The sequence below is a fragment of the Zonotrichia albicollis genome, chromosome 4 (genome assembly GCF_047830755.1).
Source record: "Zonotrichia albicollis isolate bZonAlb1 chromosome 4, bZonAlb1.hap1, whole genome shotgun sequence".
Classification (NCBI taxonomy): domain Eukaryota; kingdom Metazoa; phylum Chordata; class Aves; order Passeriformes; family Passerellidae; genus Zonotrichia; species Zonotrichia albicollis.
In genome coordinates this window covers 11,577,733-11,600,266 of record NC_133822.1, presented here as the reverse complement: position 1 = coordinate 11,600,266, position 22,534 = coordinate 11,577,733, and the positions used below count along the sequence as shown (strand labels likewise).

The following is a 22,534-nucleotide window of genomic DNA, read 5'->3' as shown; positions in this document are numbered from 1 at the left end:
AAGTCAAACTGGAGGGAAGGTCTCCTTAGTCACATAACAGAGATCAAGGAAGATAACGAAAAGTCTATTAAGATGAACAAAGCTGCCATAGACCAACTGTAGAAAAAAATCAGCTCATTATACAAACAATAATTCAGAAACAATGTTCTTTAATGTTCTCATATAAAATCCAGAAGGAACAAGGAAAGGAAACAGTCACTTCACTTAATAATGCCAGAATGGCAATGAGTAGCAGTGGACTCATCTATCAATGACTTTGAACAAACATTTTCTTTACACAGTGAGTGTCTGTAAACACTGTCCCTAGATCACTGTTGAGATAAAGCTGTAAGTGCAGCCAAGGTTCAGAGAGATGTCCAGGTAGCAATCACCTGTTCTCTACAGGGGTTCAGTTCACATCTGTGTGAATAGATATAGTTATCCTTTGTACTAAATAGATATCCAGGAATAAAAAAAAAAAAAAATAAGCAAACCAAAAGCAATTTATATTTTGAACAGGCCATGTAGGACAGACTGTATCACACTTTCTTTAAGATCTACAAGACTTTAAAGGAAATATCTCACACAATATGTAATTGATGTAATTGATTTCAGAGGAAGCTGAATGACAGAAACACAGCACATTGTTCTCTGGTAAACCTTGGGTGAAATACAGAGTACCTGTGTGCAATAAGTTTTATTTACTAAGAAAGTCTCAAAAATCTGTGCAACTGCTGTTCCCTCCACAGCCATAAATACAGCAAGGAGCAGACACATGTTGAAAAATCAGGGCTTTGGCACTAGAAGTGTGTGAACACACAGCAAATGTGAAAGGTCAGGTTATACTGAGTATATATTTCCAGCTCTTCCTGGTTGAAAAAATTAAAAGTATCTTTTACAGATGACTTAGGCTGCACAAAGTGTATTCCCCCTTGGAGTTTTCTCATAGGTGTGCAACAAGCACAGCATATTGTTTCACTTTCTGGACTTTCAGTTGGAAAAAATGGCAAAATTTGGGTTAGGTATAAAGCCAATTGAAGAATGAAGAGCTTTACAATAGTTGCTGGGCTCTACAGCAACGATGACAACAAAAATGAAGCATCTGAAGTTTTCAGGATTTCTTTCCCTGGCTACTCTGGGATTTTAAAAGTAATTAAATAAGACATAAGTGCTGTCTAGGATGAACAAGGTCAGAAACCATTCAAATATAAATTCTAGACAGGGTAATGCAAAGCTAAAACTTATCCTGGGAAAAAATGTGTAATCTGGAAAAGAGAGAACCTTTTGTTTCCTGTGTCTCTCTCCCCCTTTCAATAACTTATTCTGGCATTTCATTTGTCCACCCACCTTAAGCTTCACACAGGCCTTGAAACACGGATGGAGCCACCCCTTGAGCCCATCAGCCAGACAAAAGGCTCTGCTCCTCAGAGGCTGAACTCTGTGTCCAGCTCCCCTGGGGCATTCCATCAACTCACCCTCCACACGACCTCATGGGCTCAGACCCCAGCAGCCTGGGGTATCTTTACTTACTGATCATAACAGACACCGTGTTCACATTAGGGTTGAAAGAGCAGCGTCCCTTTCCTGATTCACACTTGGAGTCAATCTTGAAGATTTGTTCCTGCAAAGCAGATTTGAGTGTTACTTCTCATGTCAGAAACCATTAGATCTAAGCTGGTCTTTATGCCTGGCTGTTCACAGCATTAGCAATGCTCTATTAACAGTGCTCTACTGGGCACTTTCACTCTACTATTGGTAGTTTAACTCTTCTATTCCATCATCTTGTTAGATAACACTGACACATGGTTATTATCAAGACTCTTGTTATAAATTCAAGACACTGAATCAAAAAAAAAGTTCCCTCTGTCTCTCTTAAGGATAAGTTGACTGATCTCTGCAATAATATCCATGGAGATTGCTTCTGTGGTTTTGAAGTTATTTATCATTTATTTTCTGAATATATTGGTGTACTTATAACTGTCTAGGACATTGTAATAGAGTTACTAGAACAATAACACGTGTAAAATAAAAAATCTCTTATGACAACTGTTATTAGATAATAGCATAAATCATTTGGTCTTTATCAGTTATCAGACCTCCAAACACCCCCCAAATGACACTTATTTTCCTCAATACCATCTCTTGGATTATGTGTAGAGCTCCAAATCCACAGTGAGAGATGATTTGTCTATACCTCTTACCATAGCCTGAAATCTCCTCATTTTTTCTAAGAAATCATGGTACAGGGATTTTTTTTTATATGTTATATACTTTATGAACATTTAGCAAAGTAGAAGCAATTCGGACTACAACTTAAAATACAATCAATCTGAATATCTTTACAAAATCTGCCCATTTTGGTGCAACTCTTCACTTCTTGGTTCCCAGCAATACCAGCACAGTGTGCTCAGCAAGAAATTACTCAAGCCCAAGCTCATTCCTTAAAAACTGCAGTCAGTAATGGCAGATATAAGTCGACCCAACACACACTGACTCCCCCACACTGTATACCAAATAGCTTGTTCTTAAGCTCCTATAATAAACTTCCAATCTTCAATAAAAGGCAAAAAGACACAACTGCAAGGAAAAAAACCCAACAACAACAAATAACCAAACTTAAACATTTCAAAAGAAAAATGTAGCTGACAAAAATTCCAAAGAAAGACTTCTGTGAGGTAGATGCCAACAATTAGTTATTTCAGAAGGGCCAGCAACTCCTGATATTCCCTTTAACAGTTAATGTAGATCACAGGGGAGTGGGGATGCCACACAAATCCCTCAGCAGCCATTTGGCACCAGCAAACTGAAGATTACACCAAGTTCAAGTGCACAGCTGCAGCAGGAAGTTTTCATATGCTTGTTCCCTCTCTTTCCCCCTCTTCTGTTTTCCCTAATTTAATCTCAGAGATCTTATCTATTGTTTCAGTAATAAGCTCTCTAAACATTGTTAAAGTATAAGTATGAAGTTTCTAATGTGATCTTGGGTGGTTTCTTTGTTGTTTTTTTTTCACTTCTAGATTATATGCAGCTTGATTCTAATCCATGTTTACTATATTAAACCACTATTTACCAATTCAAAATGCCCATTACTCCTCTACTAAACTAGCTCCAGGATTACACTTGATTTTCATATATATTAAACTACTATTTAGTCTATAATTATTTCACTTAGGGATTATACTTCCTTCTGTTTGCATTTACTTTGACATTAGAATATATTTGGGTAACTAAGGGAGTAATTATCAAAGACCTAAGTATTAGGTGTGCCAAAGAAGAAAATTAATTGTTTTATAACCTCTGTTTCAGGGAAAAGGGAAAAATTCTGCCTCATCAATGAAACCCCCATTTTTTGTGAGCTTATGTGGGATCCTGGAGACAGAAGAGCAAAACAGGCCCAGTTCTTATGATTGTTGGATATGACTCTGTCAGGCTTTGTAGCTTCTAGAGAAAAACAGATGTGCTTTCTAAAATATTCATTTTGCACGTGCAAAAACAACCTTTTGTGCATTGAAAACTGTGCCACACTGAAAGCAAAATGATACAAGCAGAGGAAAAAATGAATTTTCACTAGTCCCATCAGCATTACATAGTTCCTCATACTGCTCTATCAATTAGTCATGCACAGATATATGCAATGAGTTCAGAAGGAAATTCTTGGGTTTAAACTGTTATGCTATTGTTGGCCTGCACAATGATGGCTTTGAGCAAGAAGTGCCTACAGTCAAGTGTCTCACAGACTCCAGACGTCTGAAACAGCAGTTTATTTAATCAATTGATCATAGGCATGCAGCTCTACAGACAGCCTAAGTGAAGCTGCTTCTGCTTTTCCAAGTCATGTATCTTTACTTTTCATTTAAGAAATTTAACATCTTGCATCATCTGGAGATGTCATTTCCTGCTCTCCCCTCTGTCCCAATCTCATTTACAAACAGTCTAAAATAATGAGATTCAAACTTCTCTGGCCTGCAATACCAGTACTTAAGATGATAATGAGTATTACATTGATTAAAGACAAATGAGATCATCGTTCATGTTTTAAATGATTTTTCAAGAAAAAGAATAATGCCGGGGAAAGGTGATCCCTGTTTCATAATACATCAAAATAAGTCAATGCAGAATTTTTAGACCAGAAGAATAAATTTACTTAGTTCTGCTTGCTTCTGCTTTTAAATCCAGGCCTATAATCTCTACTTTTAGATAATTTAGGTGGACTGAAACTGCAGTGATTCTGAGTGCACACTCTGTTAAGGAAGCTGAGCCAGGTAGGGATCTACCAAAAGTCACTGAGATCATACCACGCAAACTGACCTGGAGGAACATTGAATAATCACCTCCCTGGCACCCTCTGCAGCAATCTTGGGGCTCAGCCAGAATTCCCATCCCACTCCCAATTAAATCAGTGATGAATTTCTCAGTGTCTTCCCAAGAAGCCAGCCCAGCTTTTAAAGCTGCCCTCACATGGCAAAGCTCCAGGTAGCACCCTCTGATCTTCCTTCCCAACACATCTGCTTCCACATTGTTCTGGAAATTATACTGCACACCCCTGTGCCTGCAGACATGAATCTGCCCCAAAAGCTACTGAGGTGCTGCCTCCTGCTTAAATGCCTTTCTCTTTCTTTCTGGTTGCCTAATTTATTACCTATTATATTTGCAGATAAACAAACATTTCACTTTCAAATCAGGAAACTTGGACCATATACTTCTGAAACATCTGGTACTTATACTGAAAATACACTCAGTGAAACTGAATATAGAAAAATTGGAAACCCATCTAGAAAAAGTATGATTTTACAGTGAAGAGAAACTTACCAACTTCATCTGGGCACCATCTAGTGGGGTGGGTGTGCAGTAGGTAAAGTTCCTCACTGGGATTGCATCTAGATGGTGTTAAGCTGAATTCCAGCAAACCTAACCTGAACAGCCAGCCAAATTAAGGGCTTCTCCAAGAAACCAGTAACACATGGAAGTTATAAAAATTGAAGTTTGTATTTTACTTTTCATCTAACTGGCTATTTCCTTTCAAGTATTTCTTGGGCATTTTTCCACCAAATGGTAGGAATGAATTCACCAGACAATGTCAAATAAAGAGTACTATAAAACATATCCCAGCATTTGGTATGACTGTGGGCAACCATCATGTATTGGAGATATATATATATAGATATATAGATATATAGATATATAGATATATAGATATATAGATATATAGATATATAGATATATAGATATATAGATATATAGATATATAGATATATAGATATGTGTGTGTGTGTGTATGTATGTATATGACAAATGTTGTCCCTATATTGGACAAATATATCATATTTTGGACAACCATCATATCTGAGGCATGGATTTTGATCATGGCTTTGCTTCTAGCTGGTATCAGGTCACAAAACTACGGACCTTTGCTCTTTCGCTGTTTAACATCGGTGAAGGAACCTACTGGGACCACTGATTCTTGCACTTTCAAAACTCTGAGATTTTGCTTCACACCAGCAGGGTGGACCACGAAGGGAGTGGCTAGAATGAGAGTTACCTCAGACCTGCGTCCCCTGTTGACGTAGACGCAGACGGGGCTGAAGGCGCCGCTGCCGCAGACGTACAGGTGGGTGCGGTTGTAGGACTGAATCACCCGCACAAAGTTCCCACAGCCGTGCTGCAGGAAACACAGAGAACAGTCACTCCACAGGGGCAAGTGCTAGGAGATGCTGGGAACTCTAGAGAACATGACATAGAATTTTAATAGCATTATGAAAACAGCTCTACTGAGTTTGCTGGTCTCTGGATCTGGACAGCTGTTTCTTTTCACGTCAATTTGCCTGCTCTGGGAACAGGGCTCTCTCTGATTGAGCACCACAGATGAGTTATAGAGGAGCCCACAGAGTTCTCCTACTTCCACAGAGCAATCCAATTTTCATTCACATATTTCTCCTGCATGAGAAGAAGCAGGACCTCTACAGGAAACCAAGGCGTAACCTTAGTAAGTTTCCCTAAGGACACCTCTGTGTCATAAGAAAAAATACAGTCCTTTCTTCCTCCTGATTGGTTCAACATAAATGGAGATTATTAAAAAGAAAGCAAGTCCAAATATCAGATTTTGCTACTTGTATAAAAAATTTATTTTCAAAACTTTAAACTGAGGTTTGCAGTCAATTGTTGCTTTGTATGGAAGACCTACAGTGACATCTTCAAATCAACATGAAAATTGAACCAGAATGTTAAGGGCCACACAGTTCACAGTATTGGATTTACATTTTTTTTCCCTTCCCTTTTTTTTCTTACTCTTTCATTTTTTATTGTGATCAAGTGTTAATGCTTTTTAGGTTGAAAACAGATTTTTTAATGAATACATTTTCCTACCCAGATCCCAGAACTGCTTTCATATTCAGCCATCTAAACCTCAGCGAAGACACTGTGAACTGCATATGTTTTAGGAGCACAGGGTTGGAAACTGTGCCATCAGTATTCTTCATGAAAATCAGTAGAGTTAATCCTTGTTTAGCAGACTGCACTGGTTTATTTACTTTTAAAGGCATTCACATTTTTGGCTCAGCTGGAGCCAGCACCAAGCAATATCATCTGAAAACTGGCACACAACTGGCGTTTTCAGACAGCAGGCAGTGGGTACCATCCACTCTCAGAGTGTGCTCCTGGGGAGTGCAGCCAGCCAAAGAACTTCCACACTGTGAAGAGCAGCTCAACAAACAGAGCAGCACCACCCCAGAACATACCTGGAAAAGTACTATTACCTAGTTTGATTAGTAACAACCAAAAAAGGGAGGAAATGGACACTGTGTATCTTCTCCCATCTGTCAGAATCTCACGGTGCATTCTGTTTACATTACCTGATTTTCCAGAATTTCACTTTATAGATTGGCTTGCAAAGCATTTCAAAAGAAAATCAAACACTTCTTTCATTTTGCTTTGGCTGCACTCAAGGTGCTCTTACTTTATTGCCAAGTGCCTAATTTGTGTGTATGAGTGCGTGTGGATTACAACTTACTGTAGGATCCTTGCCAGCCATTTTGCACTCTTCAACCTTGTTTGCTGATGCTGGCCAGAAAATCTGCAAGGAAAGAAGTATTGTTCAAGCAGTATATGTATTACATAATTAAAAAAAAAAATTCACTGCCTAACATACATTAATAGATTAATATTTAGATATAATTTCTACTTTGATTATAAAGGAAAAAAGGATTTATGTTGATGAATAAAACTATCTTTGTCTTAGCATGCACTAAACAAAATCAAAGGCCAGGTCTTTGGCTGATATATATTAAGTTTATTAAAATTTTTTAATGCAAACGAATCAATTTAGATTTGTTTTATCTAAATAAGAGAGCTTTTTCACCACTATTGCCTAAATTACTGCCCATCTTTCTTTACTTTTTTACTTTTACTGAACTTGTAGAAATCATTCACACTACATCCAGAAGACTAAAATATTGAAAGAAGGGTTCTTCTAACAATTTTTCAATTTTATCATCAAAGTTTTGGCTAGATTATGACAAAACCTACCTGAAATCTCAAGATTTCACACTGATTTCTTTCAGAAGGATTTCAATAAATACTTCAATGTCTGAATGCTTATCTGTTTATCTCAAACTGTAAATATTTTGAGCTTCTTCCATTATTTATTTTGATTTTGAAATAGGAAAGACATCCATTACAAATTTATCCCCAGAAATCTAGTACGTGACAGAGCCTGATAACATTTAGCCTCAAGATAACATAAACGATATCATGAAAAGATCTATGTGTACATATGTACATATATATATATGTAGAATTATGGATTTGAATGGATATGTATATGAGATTTCTACAGATCTATAAGATCAGCAAAGTGAATCTGTTTTTAAATAAACAAATAGACTGTGTGGAATTGCAGAGATTCATTCTGAGCCCAATACTGGGTGATCACATTCACTGCCAGAAAGCTTTGTGTGTTTTTCCTTTCTGTTGATTTTTTTATTCTTTATTTTCCAGGCCTACATAAGCTGTTGAAATGTCTCACAGCTTTATACTGTAGAAAATATTTCATGTAACAGAGGCCCTCCTATCTAATCAAACTCAGCACAGGATTAAGCCCAACGTGCCAAGGAGAGGAGGGGGAGTGCCATGCTGGGGCACAGCTCCTGCCAGACCAGGGTGCTGGCTCACTGTGAGATGGAAATTAGCAAAAAAGGTCACAGAAGGTATTTCAGACCTTAGAAGGCAGCCCCATGTCAGAGGGAGATCTGGGTACCATTAGGAGGAGGGAAGGATGCATTCACACCGTAGAACTAGAGGCGTTTAATTTAAATGTGTAAGATAGAATGAGCCTCCCTGGGCTCCCTGAACAATCAATTCAGGTGGACAGGCATGTCCAGAGGGTGATTCAGAGCAAAGCCTAATTTAACTGTGCTCAATCACTCTCTGGCAGCGCCCCTCTCTCTCTCTTGACACATTAAAAGCCTTGTCTCTTAAGGAAGGCATTCATCTTCCCAGCTGCAAGCCAGGTATTGCTGCCCCTCAGCCCTTCTGAGGTACAGTAATAAAGCCCACAGATGAAAGGACTGGATGGATTTGGTGGAACAAGGCCTTTATGGTACACCTTCAGGCAGGGTAGTAGCTGTGATAGTCTAAAACAGGCAAGACAAAGTCTGTAGACAGGCAATAGCTCAACAGCCAGGCTTCTGGGCACACAGAACTTCTGCAGGACACCCATTTCAAAAGCAGAGGCTGAATGTCAGTTGGCTTTGGAGACAAGAAAGGAATCTGTAAGCATTTGATAATATTATTTTCACACAGAATTGCCTTCTACTGTTTGGTGAGGGAACACAGAGTCCTTGGAAAAGGCCATCTCAGTAAGTGAGAGAAGTCAGAAAACAGGAGGTGTCACAGTGCCCAAAAACCCAAATAAAATAACCAAACCCAAATAATGTCTCAGCTACCCAATTGAAGAGCAAAGGCTGACACAGACATACCAGGAGACTGGAAAGGAGTTCAGTGATTAGGGTAAGAGCACAAACCCTTAAAAATGTAGTAGAAGATTAAGGACAACTCTGTCCTTGCTTTTTTCCCTGTATGATCTGAGAATGATAGTGCATATCTTACTCTTCCTTGAGGATTCTTCTAAAAGTGTATCTCTGAACCATCTTGGAAAGTATCAAACCACACAGATTTTCCTTGTAAGGTGTGGGCATGGACTTCTGTGTAAAATGATCAAATGCTATGTTTTTTTGTCTTAAAAGGAAAGACAACCTCAGATTCTCAGAATAAAACTTGAACTTACGCTGAGGGGGTCTTGGCTTATGTTGTTAATATTCAGAGACAGAATATGATCTTTACTCCCCACATAGATCCGATCCTGATCTTCATCCATCAATAATATCCTGTAATCCAGGGGGCTGTGGGATATCCTGTGATACTCAGAGGTCTTGGTTTCTTGCAGCTCTGTAATAGTAAAAACAGTAGCATAGTAAAGCAGTTCACTCACGTTTCATGCTTCTCAGCTGAAAATCTTTCTAAATAAAGACATATTTGAGCACAAATGGGGCCAGAGAAGGAAGAAAAAGACTTATTGAACACTAGATAATAATACAATGGCTGAGGTAAAACAAAGTTTCTTTTCCAGTTTGAATACAATTATTTTCTACATTAAGTAAATAGACATAGCTCATAAAAATCAGGCAGTGCTGTTATTCATTAATCTAATTAATTCTTATTTTAATGGATATTATTATTTACAGCTTTGGCTTTTAAGGAACATAATTTATTAAATTAATCAATATGTTCAATATATTCTGAAGTTTATGACTGCAGAAAACCCACATGATCAATGAGAACTACATAAGAACATTTTACCTCCTTTTCCTAACAGAGGGTTTCACTAAGAAAAGGTTTTTATAATTTTTAAGGTCAAGTTTTACTTTGTTCTTCATCATCATGTGTGGCTTACTTAAAAGGAAAAATTATTCAGTCAAGCCTAAATGTGTCTGTTCATTCAGTTGTTTGTTTACAGGTTTGGACCAAACTAAGAGAACTGTAGAAGGAGCTCTTATTTTTCTACATAAAACTTTTTTCAATAAAGTGAAGTGAAAACATCCTTTGATCTCAGCAGTGCAGGATCAGGCCTGTTACAGGAATATCGTAAGCAACTGCAACATAAGCACTGCTTGCTGCCTTCAAGAAAACTCAGCCTTCCCATCTTTGCTTGGCCAATATAGTTTGGCCCTCAGTCAGATTGTTTTACTTTTCAGTAATTACAGAAGGGAGATTTCTCAAGAGCTGAGAGTAGAAAAATAAAACCTTAATAATCAATTTGTCTTTGTTAAAATATTTAGCATATAATTATGCCTGCTTTCTTCATGAATATTAGGACTGAATTGTGTTCCCCACATACTGTGTATTTATATTCAAAATACACAGTACTTATGAAAATGAGCTCTGCTATAATGTATATTCATAAATGTAAGATCTGAGCCCACAGTTCACAGTTGCAAACTTTGTCTGGGACACTATGGCTTGTCACTGTTGATAAAGTTTTTTAAAGCAAAGTTTTTTGCTCATTCATTCCCTATGGAAAACAGTAAATGTCTTTTACAAAATTAGTTTTCTGAAGCTATGGATATTTTATAAAGTAAAACTCTCAAAACAGAAAAATTTCTGTGTATGTGCTCTATTAAAAAAAAAAAAAGTGCCAAAACAAGTGTGCCTAAAGTATGCACCCTCTGCAAAACACATATTTAGCTGAAAGCAATTTTTTTTAATTACTTGGAGAGCCATTTTTAATAGCAGGCAAAAGTTGAAGTGCTAGGATTCATACCTGTCTAGTAGAGAACTAATGATTGAAAGAACATTTATCAGAATATAATTTGTATTGATAAATATATGATACATAACTCCAGTTAGTTTTTTATCATTGTTAACTAGTTTCATAGGAAGATGAAAAATATCTCCAGTTACTGAAAGATAATTGTGTTCTGATTAATTTAGATGTGAGACGGCTTTCAGGAGCTGAGTTTCCTACATGCACTTATTGATGGTAATATAAAAAAACTCAAAGTAGTATTTTTCTTGTGCCTTGACAAAAGATAAACATACAATCAAGATTTACAATCTGTGCCTAAAAAACTGAAAAAGAACTTGTTAAATATATATGAAAATTGTTCACAGTACTTTCAGAAGGCTTCTTTAAGTGCTTGAGAAATCAACTGGTTTTTTCACTTTAAAAAAGTCCTGCCAGTACGCTTTTAGCTAGGATTGTCCCAGCAATCTCACCAGCACAGTGCCATTTGAAATTTGGCCTCTGAAATTCTCACAACCAGGCTCAGGCACTCGTGCTCTTCCTTTTTCCTGGGCATTATTAACTTTACCATAACACCTGGGAGCTGTAAGGTGAAACTGCACCTTCTCCTGACTGTACATCTGATATACCAGGAAAGAACAGAAAAACTGGGAGGGTTTCCCACACAGCACAGGGTCAATGCGAGCACAGTGACTGCACAGCACAACCTCCCTCCTGGCTGCCCCACTGACTGACAGTGCTGACAATGAGAACACCAGGGCTGATGTAAAAGGTCATCATGATCATGACGACTGCTTTCAAACAAGAGACAAAGACAGCAACAGATTTCCACAAGTTCCATTCATCAAAGTCCATTATTTTCTTGGACTTTTAACCTCCTTGAAATGGTATTACTCTTTCCAAGGCTCCTGAAAAATAATCTGCCTCCATCAAGCTGCTGATGCAAAGAACACCTTATGCCAGGTTACTGGACTATGGAAACTCAACACCATCCATAAGAGGAAGGAAAGCTGTGAAACAAATACTCTCACACTGATTTATTAGTTTTATTTCTTTCAATGCTGAAGCTTACAGATTATTACACTCTGTGGGCTACTCAAGAAAGTATGGAGGGAATTTATAACTAATCAAATTTTATTTTAATTTAACAAAATTTACCACACAATCATCCAAGAAAATTTGCCTTTTTTAAAAGATTTAATATTTAGTTGTTGTTGCTTGGAGAAAACAGTGGCTGCAAAGATGCTGGATGATCTTTCATATTCCCTTTCATCTCTCTCAAACAAAAGTTTTTGGGAAAAATGAAGTAGACCATTACTAACATTCAGAGCAATTCTGTTCCATGCTTTGAGAACTTAACATTGAAAGTAGAAAAACCTATATAGAGAATGATGCTAGAGACAGCTCTCTAAATATTAAAAATTTTATTTGACAATAAAACAATATACAAGTAACTTTTATCCTTAACAATACAAAAATAATCTTTGCTCGTAGTTTTCCATCATCAGTTGTGAATTTTGCCTTTCCTCAGGGACAAAACCAACACCAGCTTGAGCCCTACTGTAAGAAATCTGATCTTAGAGAACAGGTTGCTTTAACAAAGAAACAAAAGCTGCAGTGAATTCTCTTTCCAGATTATGCTTACTATTGAACTGCACATTTTGGAGATCCCAATGACTGGGAGTTTTCTCTGCACACAGCTTACTGACAATTAGACAGTTAAAGTCCTAGTCTTTAATTATCTTTCTAATCCACCACAAAAATTAAAAAAAAAAAAAAAAAAGAAGCTATGTTTTCACAGAAGAAATAACAAAATATTTGTGGAATATCTATTGCTGACATCACAAAAGCCTTTGTAACAAACCAAAATATTCTCACCAAAACAAAACAATTTCAGCTATTAGAAACAGGGTATCCAGGGAGGTGTAGTTATCTCACACAGCCTATTATAACCAAATTGCCCAGCCTGCATAAGGATAAATGAGCTAGATCCATCAGGTAGTCCTCTGAATGTCTTATTTAACACTCAGCCTCAAACTTCCATCACTCCTTAATTCAAATTCACTGGAAGCACAATGTTGAAAACAACCAGACTCTAGAAGACTAAGGAATATAATAATCTCTAATATGTAGAGGCAAGACCCCGAAGTGACTTCTTAGGTTGACATCTTATAATGTTGCTTGATACATTTGTTACTGAAATTAATTCAATTTTTAGTAGGACATTCCCAAAATATAACTTCCTTTTTGCAGACTCTTATTGAACTTATTATTGAATGTTCTACATAACCAAGAATCATTTCAATATAATCAAGAATTATCTTTATGTTGCAGGGTTTGGTAAGCTCCAGCCCTGGCATGCAAGCATCTCTAGCCTAAGTTCAAAGCACTGAATTAATCCACTGATAAACTGTGGATAAACCACGACACGTGAGACGCTGCATGCAGTCATGCCTGCTCTCCACCATCCCTGCACTTCCAGCCTAGCAGGGCTTCTTTCAGCAAGCCCAGAATGGTCTGTCAGGCTTTTAATTTAGGATCCCCTGTGGGAGAGTGCGAGAAATAATGTGCTTTCCTCCTCTTTCCTGCTGGCATAAGGATTCAGTCTCAGAAGGCTGTTTATGGGGAAGTTGAGAGCAAAAGCAGAGATTTGGTGTCTGTGCTTCAGAAACAAGCAGGGAGTAAAGCACAACAATCCATTCACACACAGCACCAGAGATGGGCACAAACTCAGCTTTCCAGGAAGATGGGCTGCATCTCCCCAGGGAATCTCTGCTGCCCAAATTGGCATGGATTTTATGTAGCCCTAGTGATGTGGAAGTCAGTAATACAATGCTGTTTTATTTTACGTTTTACATTCTCCTGGGGTGTGGAGTTCACAAATCACACACCTTGTGTACATCGAGCAGCAAGCTCAGTGTTAGCCTCTGATTACAGAGGCTGTAAAACTCTCTTAAGCCTCATCAAGCCTTGAGTTTGTGCCAACAAATATGCCAGCCCATGCCAAATGTGAGACTGCAATGTAAAATCTCACCTTCCAGGAACTGGAATGAAACCAATTTTCTTTTCTTTTATTATTTTTTTTTCTTTCTTTTTTTTTTTAGTAGAAACAATTATTTAAGTAGAACAATATTTTTGCAGATAGCATCAAATGGAAATGGTCCCCTTCTGCCAGGTCACGTTTAAAAAGGTGAAAAGTAACTTGGACATATAGATACTATGCATAATGTTACTACCATTGAATGGAACGGTTATGTATTTTAAGAATGTGAGTGGTATCTGAGGTATTTGCAAAGTTACCAAAAATCATTAAAAAAATCCCAAAACCAAAAAACTTCAGCCAGAAGAAAAGGTCTGCTTTAAATATTTTACATATTTTTCTTTCTACTTTGTATTTACAAATCTATTTTATAACATTTCAGCAGAAATTACTGGAAAAGATTCACTTAAACAATATCAGATTTCATAGGAATCAATTTTAGTTATTGTTTTCTTGGCTTTATTCTAATTTTTTTTAGTGTAAAGACATGGAGGAAATAAATGCATCAGTTTTATAGTTTACACAGTAGTTGTGGAAACAGTCTGCTATAATACTGCAAGTCTGAGAACACCAGTGACTACTTTTTCAACTTCATGTACAGAAAGAGAACAGGTAAAACCAGAATATTTCCTTTCAAAACTTCCGAATGAGTCACCTTTGCACTGTCAATATTCCTTTTTCTGAAGATATATGTATTGATTCCTTCTGCTAAAGGGGCTGAGATAACGGAGCTGCTGAAGCACTTTGCCACTGCTCATGCAGTGTTCAAACCAAAACTCATCCCTCAGCCATTCTCCATCCCATTGTGAATGGGGACACAGCCATCTCACCATAAGCAGCCACATGTGCTACTGGTCAGTCCCTTGTGTGCCTTAACCACACAGCGCCCAAAAAGGCTCAGATGGACCTCTGACCTTTTCTTTATCTCTTCTTCATGCATGAGAGTTTTTACTCTTTTCTTTAATGCTGTGACAATGAAATCTGGCTTTTTAGATAGGAGGTAATAGCTTCATAAGAACTAGAAATAAGAGATGTGCACACTTGCTTGCTTCTGAATTCATCTGAGAGGGGTTTAATCGTATCTTTATTAAAAAAAAAAAAGCAAGTGAAAGGGGAGAAAATAGATTTACAAGTGCTCATAAAATCACATGCTAACTAATTAACAAGATCACTTGAACAAGAGAGAAGAATGGAGTTCAGATAGTACAGGCTGAAACAGAACCCTCTTTTTGCCCAGAGCAAAAATGTATAATCTGCTAGAAGGAAACTTAATTGCTGCATTTGGAATGAGAGTAAATAACAAGGAAATGTCAATGATATCTAAATATGATCTGTTTTAAATATACAGCTTGAATACTTGTGGGTGTACTTGCTACGTGAGTTGAGAGCAAAATTTAAACATTACTGGACTGAGATAGTGAAGTCTTTTACAAAGGGAAATCAGAACACCAAGGTGAAGTCTTTGGAGAATCAGGCCCAGAGGTGGCTCTAGCTTGTCTGAAGAACAATTTGTCACCTTGAGCAGCTCAACATATACATTAGGGGCAGTAAAACACTCAATAGCTCTTTGTGAAGGGGACCATGTGTTGATAGGAAAAGACATACCAGTTAACAGTTGACCTTAAGCAGAGCGTTCACATATGTTAGTAGATGGGTCCTTTTTTTTTTCCCAATTTGCAAGACAGAAAAAGCTCCTGAAATCCTGGTAACTCACAGACTTTAAAAAAATCACAATCAAGTATTAACTGCCTTTTAAAATGTTGTACCAAAAGGGAAATTCTTGACACAGTGCTGTTTTATTAAAATTACTGAAATCTGTAACAGAATTTTTCATCTTTTATTTAGTACTTTGAAGGAAAAAGGAGGGGCAGATCCTCTGAGGTGTGGGCAGCTGCCAGTTTTGTGCAGAAGGAATGTGCTTTCTAAGCAAAAGCAAACACACGAGAAGAGAAAGCCACTCACTCGTGTGTGGCAAAATGTATTAACATGGCTTTGTGGCACACTTATCAACCCAAGACACCCCACAACGTTCTATGCCTCTTTAGTGAAGCTTCAAATTTTGAAGAAGAGATATGATTTCATTTTCACAGATGCTGTCATGTGAAATCATACCACATTCCACAACAGAAAACCCACTCCAAAACAAAGAGGAAAAATGTGTCAATGTTTTCCAAACTGCAGTTACACAGCTATCCTAAGTCTTGCCAAATATTCCAGTACTGAGATTCCTTCATTGAGCATTATGCAAGACCACCCACACCCTCCAGCCATCTAGTCTCACTAGGCTGTAGACACTTCTGGGCACAGTAACTTCAGGTTATTTTTCCATTTACCTCACTGTAAACCTCGAAGAACTTCTCTGAACTCTGTATAGGCATTTCAATAAAAACACTGAAAAGTAGGCTTCCTTTTTTAGCAAGTAGCGTGTAGTTCTAATTTTATATAAATGTAATTTGCACACTTTATTTCAGAAGATGCTATGAATACTGCCATTCTACAGAACTTTCCAGAAGATATCCTATTTTTCAAATATTACCTTGTCATTTTCTGCTCATTATTATCCTGTGCAGGCCTTGTTCTCATTTTTGGTCCCAAAACAAAAGGGATAACTTTGGCAAGCATGGAGAGCCATAAAGCCAAGCTGACTGGGTTCAAGATTACTGCACCTAAGTTATCCATGTCAGATGGGAGCCAGTCTCCTCCAAGCCCTGTGTGTAACAAGCTTGTGTACAACAGCTCTGCAGCATGAAAGCTGCTCTCCAAGAGCTGCTTACTTCAAAGTCTGCACAGTTACACAGAATTTACCCTTTGGTTGCTTTCCAAAACCCATGGAGAGAGAGGGCCCTTGCCACACTGCCCAAAGGCTGCACAAGCTCAGCCTGGGTGCACAGTGGCTTTGCCATTGGCACGAGGGATGTTTTTGTTTTCCAGATGCAGGAGCGAGAAGCTTTTGGTTGCCAAGTATGACATTATTTTTGAGACAGACTGAGGAAAAAAAAGCCGCACCCCCGGAGAAGTCAGACAGATTCCACATAGTTTTACTTCTTCTGGGAGAAGTATATGTCTTCACTGTAAACTCTTGTGTTTTCTCTCTTCCTTTTTTTTCTAGTGGGCCACCAATCACACCACCGAAGAACGACTGCTCTCCTTCCTGTGATGCTCAGGCACACAGAGAAATGTTCCAAGCAGTGATCAGACTAACTGGACAGCTAAACCCCTGACTGTATGCAGACACTAAAACTCTTTGATTCAAATTTACAGAGAGATATGCGAAATGGAAGAATGTGAATTATTGTAACTGTCTGTTCAAAAAATTAATTAAGCTTGAGTGTCCAAGTGAGAATTGGGCAACAACATGAGATCTGGGAACTGTTTTTCCAAATCATACATCTTCATCCCATTTGCCACTAGGAGAACAAGGTCTGAGTTTACTTTTCTTTAGTTTTGAATCTCATCCAGGCTATTTCTTTTGTAATAAAAGCAAACCTTTCAAGGCTTACTTTTAAGTACCTGACTATTTACTCCCCACAAACAGACTGGTGAGATGATGTCAGCTGAGACATCTTTAAATGTTGGGAAGGGAAAGAGAGGAACAGGGAGAGTGTAAGTAAGGTTGGGTCAAAGGTAGGCTGTTTTACTGCTAGAAATGTCTGTCTTGGCAAATTTATCTTCCTGTTCAATCTAAGTGAGTACTTTGCAGAGGTATTGAGGTAATCTGTACACAGTGAAGACAGAATTTGGCTTTTGCAAAACTGACAGCTACTGGGGAGTAGCAGCGTGCAGTTCTGAGATGTTAATACATCCTTGCCAATGTACCAACAACTGTGACACAGAACTGTAGTGAAGATCTATCAAATGTTTCAGAATAATCAACACTTGAAGTAATCAAAGTATGATAGCAGTCTGCCAACTTCTTTTCAGACTGAAAAAGTTCTTAACACCAGCTCACATGCAATCCTTTTCTCTCCGAGCATATTTTCACTAAGCTGCTCAATTATTTGTTACCAGAGCTAATAAAAACTCATTGAGAAAACACATCTCATCCACTGAAAAATTTCATTATGGTTTCTCTAATAAAGTAAGAACTCACTTCACTCTGGCAAGGCAGAGGAATCCTTTCCATTATATTCCTTTCTCTCCCTCAAAGAGCAACTTCCCCTGAGATTCAGCAAATCTCTCTATGTCTACAATTGGCATTATTGCCCTTGCTGCAATAATCCTTGCCTTTATTGATGTTACCAACTGTATTGCAAGTTTAGCCATGCTGCTTCATCCACAGATCTCCTTAAAACATATTGTTCCTATCTTCACCAGTCACTTCTCACCACTACTCTGTACAAAATAGGGCAATTTAGTATATGCAAGCTTGGTTACAGTTTCATTATTATTATTATCAATTTAATCAAATTAGGATTAGCTATCAGGCAAACATCAGGCATAAAGAGATCAAGCTAAATCCCACTGCTTAGCTTTCATTCATTCTTCATTAAAATAATGTAAAATTTACCCAGTTATGAACTGAAGAAACTTTGGAAGGCGGTATTCAAAAGAATTACAGTAATAACTTTGTTTCAGTTGACTGCTGAACTAGTATTTTTATACATTAAAAAAAATTGAATTTAGTGGGATATTCATAAAAACAGCCAAGTTGCCCATAGCAAAATTAAGCAAAGAAGTTTATGGCCTGCTGGGTACCACACAAATAGGTAAACCACTGCTTCTCTTTTGGCGTGTTTTCTTGTTTCCTCAGTATCAGTATGTCAATGGGATGCATATACCTGGTGTCTACATACTCTTGTCTATATATCAGATAATCATCTCTGTATACCAAGTAAAGATAGTTAGCAAGCTCTGCTTTACATCTGGGAAGGATAAAAGAAACACTTATTCTCACGCGACTATGTGAGAAAACAAAGCAGCTGGAGGTCAACAAATGGCATCCCCTGCTCAGTGAACCTTCCATGAACCCCTAGTTCAACACGATGCCAGAAGGGTCATTGTATTGGAGATAACAAATTTCACCAAAAGCAACAGCCACGCTCGATTCCACAGTCATGTCACAACTGCATTTATCCAAATCTTCCATTGCTATTTCTATTTACAGAAATTTTAGAATAATAGAATACTTTTCCACAATATTCTTAATTCCTTTTCCTCTATTTATTTGTTGTTCTGTATGCTTTAGTAGAGTACCCAGTGTACTACCCCTTGTAGCTTAATTTCAGCTCTTGGATTTAATTTTATTTTGCAGCTGCAAGGCCACCCAACCCTTTCCACTGACAGGAAGCAAGCTGCTTTCTGGACGTGGGTGTTTGGGATGCTTTCTGAAGCCAAGGAAAGTTTGGTTTGGGAGAAAAGCAAAGGTCAAACCTATCTTTATATGTCTGAGCAGTTGGTTCTTTTTTTCCCTTGAAATAGATTTTTCTGGTATATTAAATGCATTCAATTCCATTGGAGGAAGACCCATGAGGTTTCATCAGATTCTATATTAAGTGGTTTTTTGGGGTTTTTTTTTTTCAAATTACTGTATGATCCAACCTGCTTCACTGAATATGGGGTTTGGCCACAGCCCCCAGAGGACTTCAGTGGTTGGACACAATTGGAAATTATTAATTTCATCACCACTGTTTTCTTCTTGTGTTGCTGAACATCATGGACTGCTATGAGTTTCATATTAAATACAATATTTTTTCGGTATTAAATTCATTAAGACATGAGGTGAGTTTGTTTAAATGTCAACTTTAAATAAAAATAAAATATTTCCAAGCATGTGTGCAGTTAAAATTATTTTATTTAAACTTAGTTTTTTTCTGTATGAATTTGGCTCTGTCACTGCTAGGTGTCATTTATGGGATGTGGCTGTCCCCACTGCTGGCTCCCGGGAGCAGGAGTGCTCCAAGCCTGCAGGCAGCCATGCTCAGTGGGCAGCAGCACAACTGCTGTTTAAACACACAGAACACAAACGTTTTCCACTCTTTTTCGCACCATGAAGACTGACACAAAGAGTGAATTTAGGAGCACATTCCAGAGCTGCATGCTACCATCAATCTTCAAGTGATCACCAGCTGGTATTTGGGTGCACAATAAAAGTCATGTTCAGTGGGCTGAGCACAGCCTGGTGGATTAGAGTCCTCTCAGCACTAAATCCTGTTCTGTGGCATTTTGCTTTTTAACTTTAGACATGTCACATAAACTCTCTGACTTATATGTAAAGTGAAGGTAACAGTTTGGTACTTATTTGACCAGGCTGTTTTTTGGATTGCACTTTGTAATGTACAAAAAAGCCTTTGAAATGAAAATGAAATACTTGGAAGAAGTTATTTCAAATGTATTTCATATGCAAAAAGAGATATTTTTTGTTTGTTTGTTTGTTTCAAGTCCAGATGCTTCAGACTTAATAAGCTCAGCCAAAACTTTGATTTGGATTTGAGATAATTTTTATACTTTTCTGTTTATATTTAATCTGAATGGAAAGCCATTAAAATAAATAAACCTTCTGCAGTCACTCACTCCATGTTTAAACTAGACTTGCCATATTTATTCATCAAGATCACCATTTAGAACTTGGCCAAAAGTGGGGAAAAAGTATAAGAATTATCTTGTTTGCATTCACACAGATAGGAAAAAAAAAAAGATAAAACCTTCTTGTTTATATTCAACCTTCAGTTATGAAACATCTCATGATTACAACACTATCTCTTTCAGATAATGGGAGGCTCTAAAAGAACTGAGCAATTAATGTATTTGGATATGCTGAACAACAACAAAGAGGAAAAAAAAAGACAAATCTTTGCTCCCAGGTAAAAAAGGCAGAGGAGTGAAGATGAGTAACATACTCTATAAAATATTATTTCAGCCTCCTATAGGTCCAGTATGGAAACTGGAGGTCCTAGGAAGGAAGGACTCAATCAGCAAACCAAACCTGAAGGGTATTTAGATTTCTGACAGATTAAAATTGGCACACTGCAGGTACAGGACAGGAAGTGGCAACAGGATAGAAATCAGTCACAGCAAACTACTCCCTGTAGCACAGGATGATGCAAGTGCTCTCAGCATATAACTCTGTGCCCTTAATCCTTAAACAAAAATTGCATTAATTCAAAGGCAAAAATCATAGATTATGTCTCTTCTGTATGCCCTGTACTTGTATTTTGGAAGCACAAGCAAAATAATATGGCTATTCATTTAAAGTGTAATGTGCAAATATGTAGAACAAAGGAGATTTGTTTCATGATCAGAACAGGGAACTAACTATATGCCAGAACTCCTGGGCACTTGCTCTCTGACCTTGAACAAATCTCTCACCCTCCATTTATGTCAGTTTAACCATCTGCTATATGTTTGTAACAACACTTACCTGTCTTTCAGAATTACTATCAAGTTCAATTAATGTATGTTTGTTAAAAAAAAAAACAAGTTAAACGCATTTTAATGTTCAAGGTAGTATTCTAATTCAAGCTCCTGCTAACCATTTAGGCTTATTGCATAATACATTTAAATCACTCTATTTTACAGGTACACAAGCTTTAGTGCTTCTCTTTTGTATAAAGTAATGCTGCCTAATGCACAGATTCCTTTTAGCTCCATTAAATAGATGTCATGAATTTGACTGCTGTAGAAATAAAATATCTACAATGTGATTGTGACAAAGCAAATAGAGAAAGTTCTGAATAGCTTTTAATCAGAATTTGTTTACTAAAGGCATGCTTACTTCAGTAGATTTGGCTGTGAGGAGGAATGCCAAATAGTGACCTTTTGAACTCACATTGAATGAGAAATATTTTCAACAGGTTTAAGTCCTTTAGCTGGTGTTTATTAAATAGGGCTTTCACTATTATACAAGACATATTTTGACTAGTTCCCTTAAATAGCTTCACCTTCATAGCATTCCACAGTATATTTTCATATTTATATTTTTACAAACTGTTTATCAGTTATAAAAACTAACATTTATTCTAATAACTCCTAGCTTTGTTAAATGATCTCCCATAGCTGCTTCTCTTGCTCTGTTTGCTATTCCATGCTGGGTTACTGGGTGGTTTACTGGCACTGAAAGTTCATAGAAGAAGGCGTCTCTTACATCAGATGCGTATTTAGTATAGAATAAATAATTTAAACTTATTTTTATGTATTTTTGATGGCAATCTATTATAATGCCTAAGTATTATCACTGAAGATACTGCAATCTAATGATACTAATCTTTTCCATTTGTTCTACTAAAGTTATCAAATCCTACTCTTGCTATGTGATTATCTTTAGCCTGAGAATTAAAACACTTTACAAAACACTGGATTTCATTATCACTGACCAGTGTCTGTTAACCTGATTTTTCACTGCATCACTGTGATTGTCCAGGTCTCAACACCAATTAAACAAACAGAAACCACTAGCATAAAATACAGCATTAAAGCATTAAGAATCAATTCTCAACTTTCCAAACAACTGTCAGAAATTAAGTTCCAAATTTATCATATTTACCAGGTGGCTGCAGGTAAAAATTTCCAAAACTGTTAAAATATTAGCTCAGGGTGAGAAGTTATCTAGAAGTCCAGATGCTTGGGTTCTAGTCCTGATATTATAAACTAACCTAGGGCATGGACAATCATCTTCAGAAATGTCATCTTCAGTGTGGCAACACCAGTCAGACTCTCCTGGTACAGGAACCCTAAGGCAGAACTGAGGAAAGCACAAATATCCAAATACTTTTGAGGACATTCCA

At 37.4% G+C, this 22,534-nt stretch overlaps 1 protein-coding gene across 3 annotated transcripts in view; it reads right to left on the bottom strand.

Moving 5' to 3' along the window:
* Positions 1-22,534, bottom strand: part of SEMA3C (semaphorin 3C) — a 117,593-nt gene that overhangs the window by 42,126 nt on the left and 52,933 nt on the right. For all 3 annotated transcript variants that reach the window (XM_074538791.1, XM_074538788.1, XM_074538789.1), the window contains 4 exons: positions 9,260-9,420; positions 6,986-7,048; positions 5,519-5,638; positions 1,510-1,600 (listed from right to left, as the gene is read on the bottom strand). In XM_074538791.1, the coding sequence (XP_074394892.1) occupies positions 1,510-1,600; positions 5,519-5,638; positions 6,986-7,048; positions 9,260-9,420 (435 nt within the window). The remainder of the gene's footprint in view (positions 1-1,509; positions 1,601-5,518; positions 5,639-6,985; positions 7,049-9,259; positions 9,421-22,534) is intronic.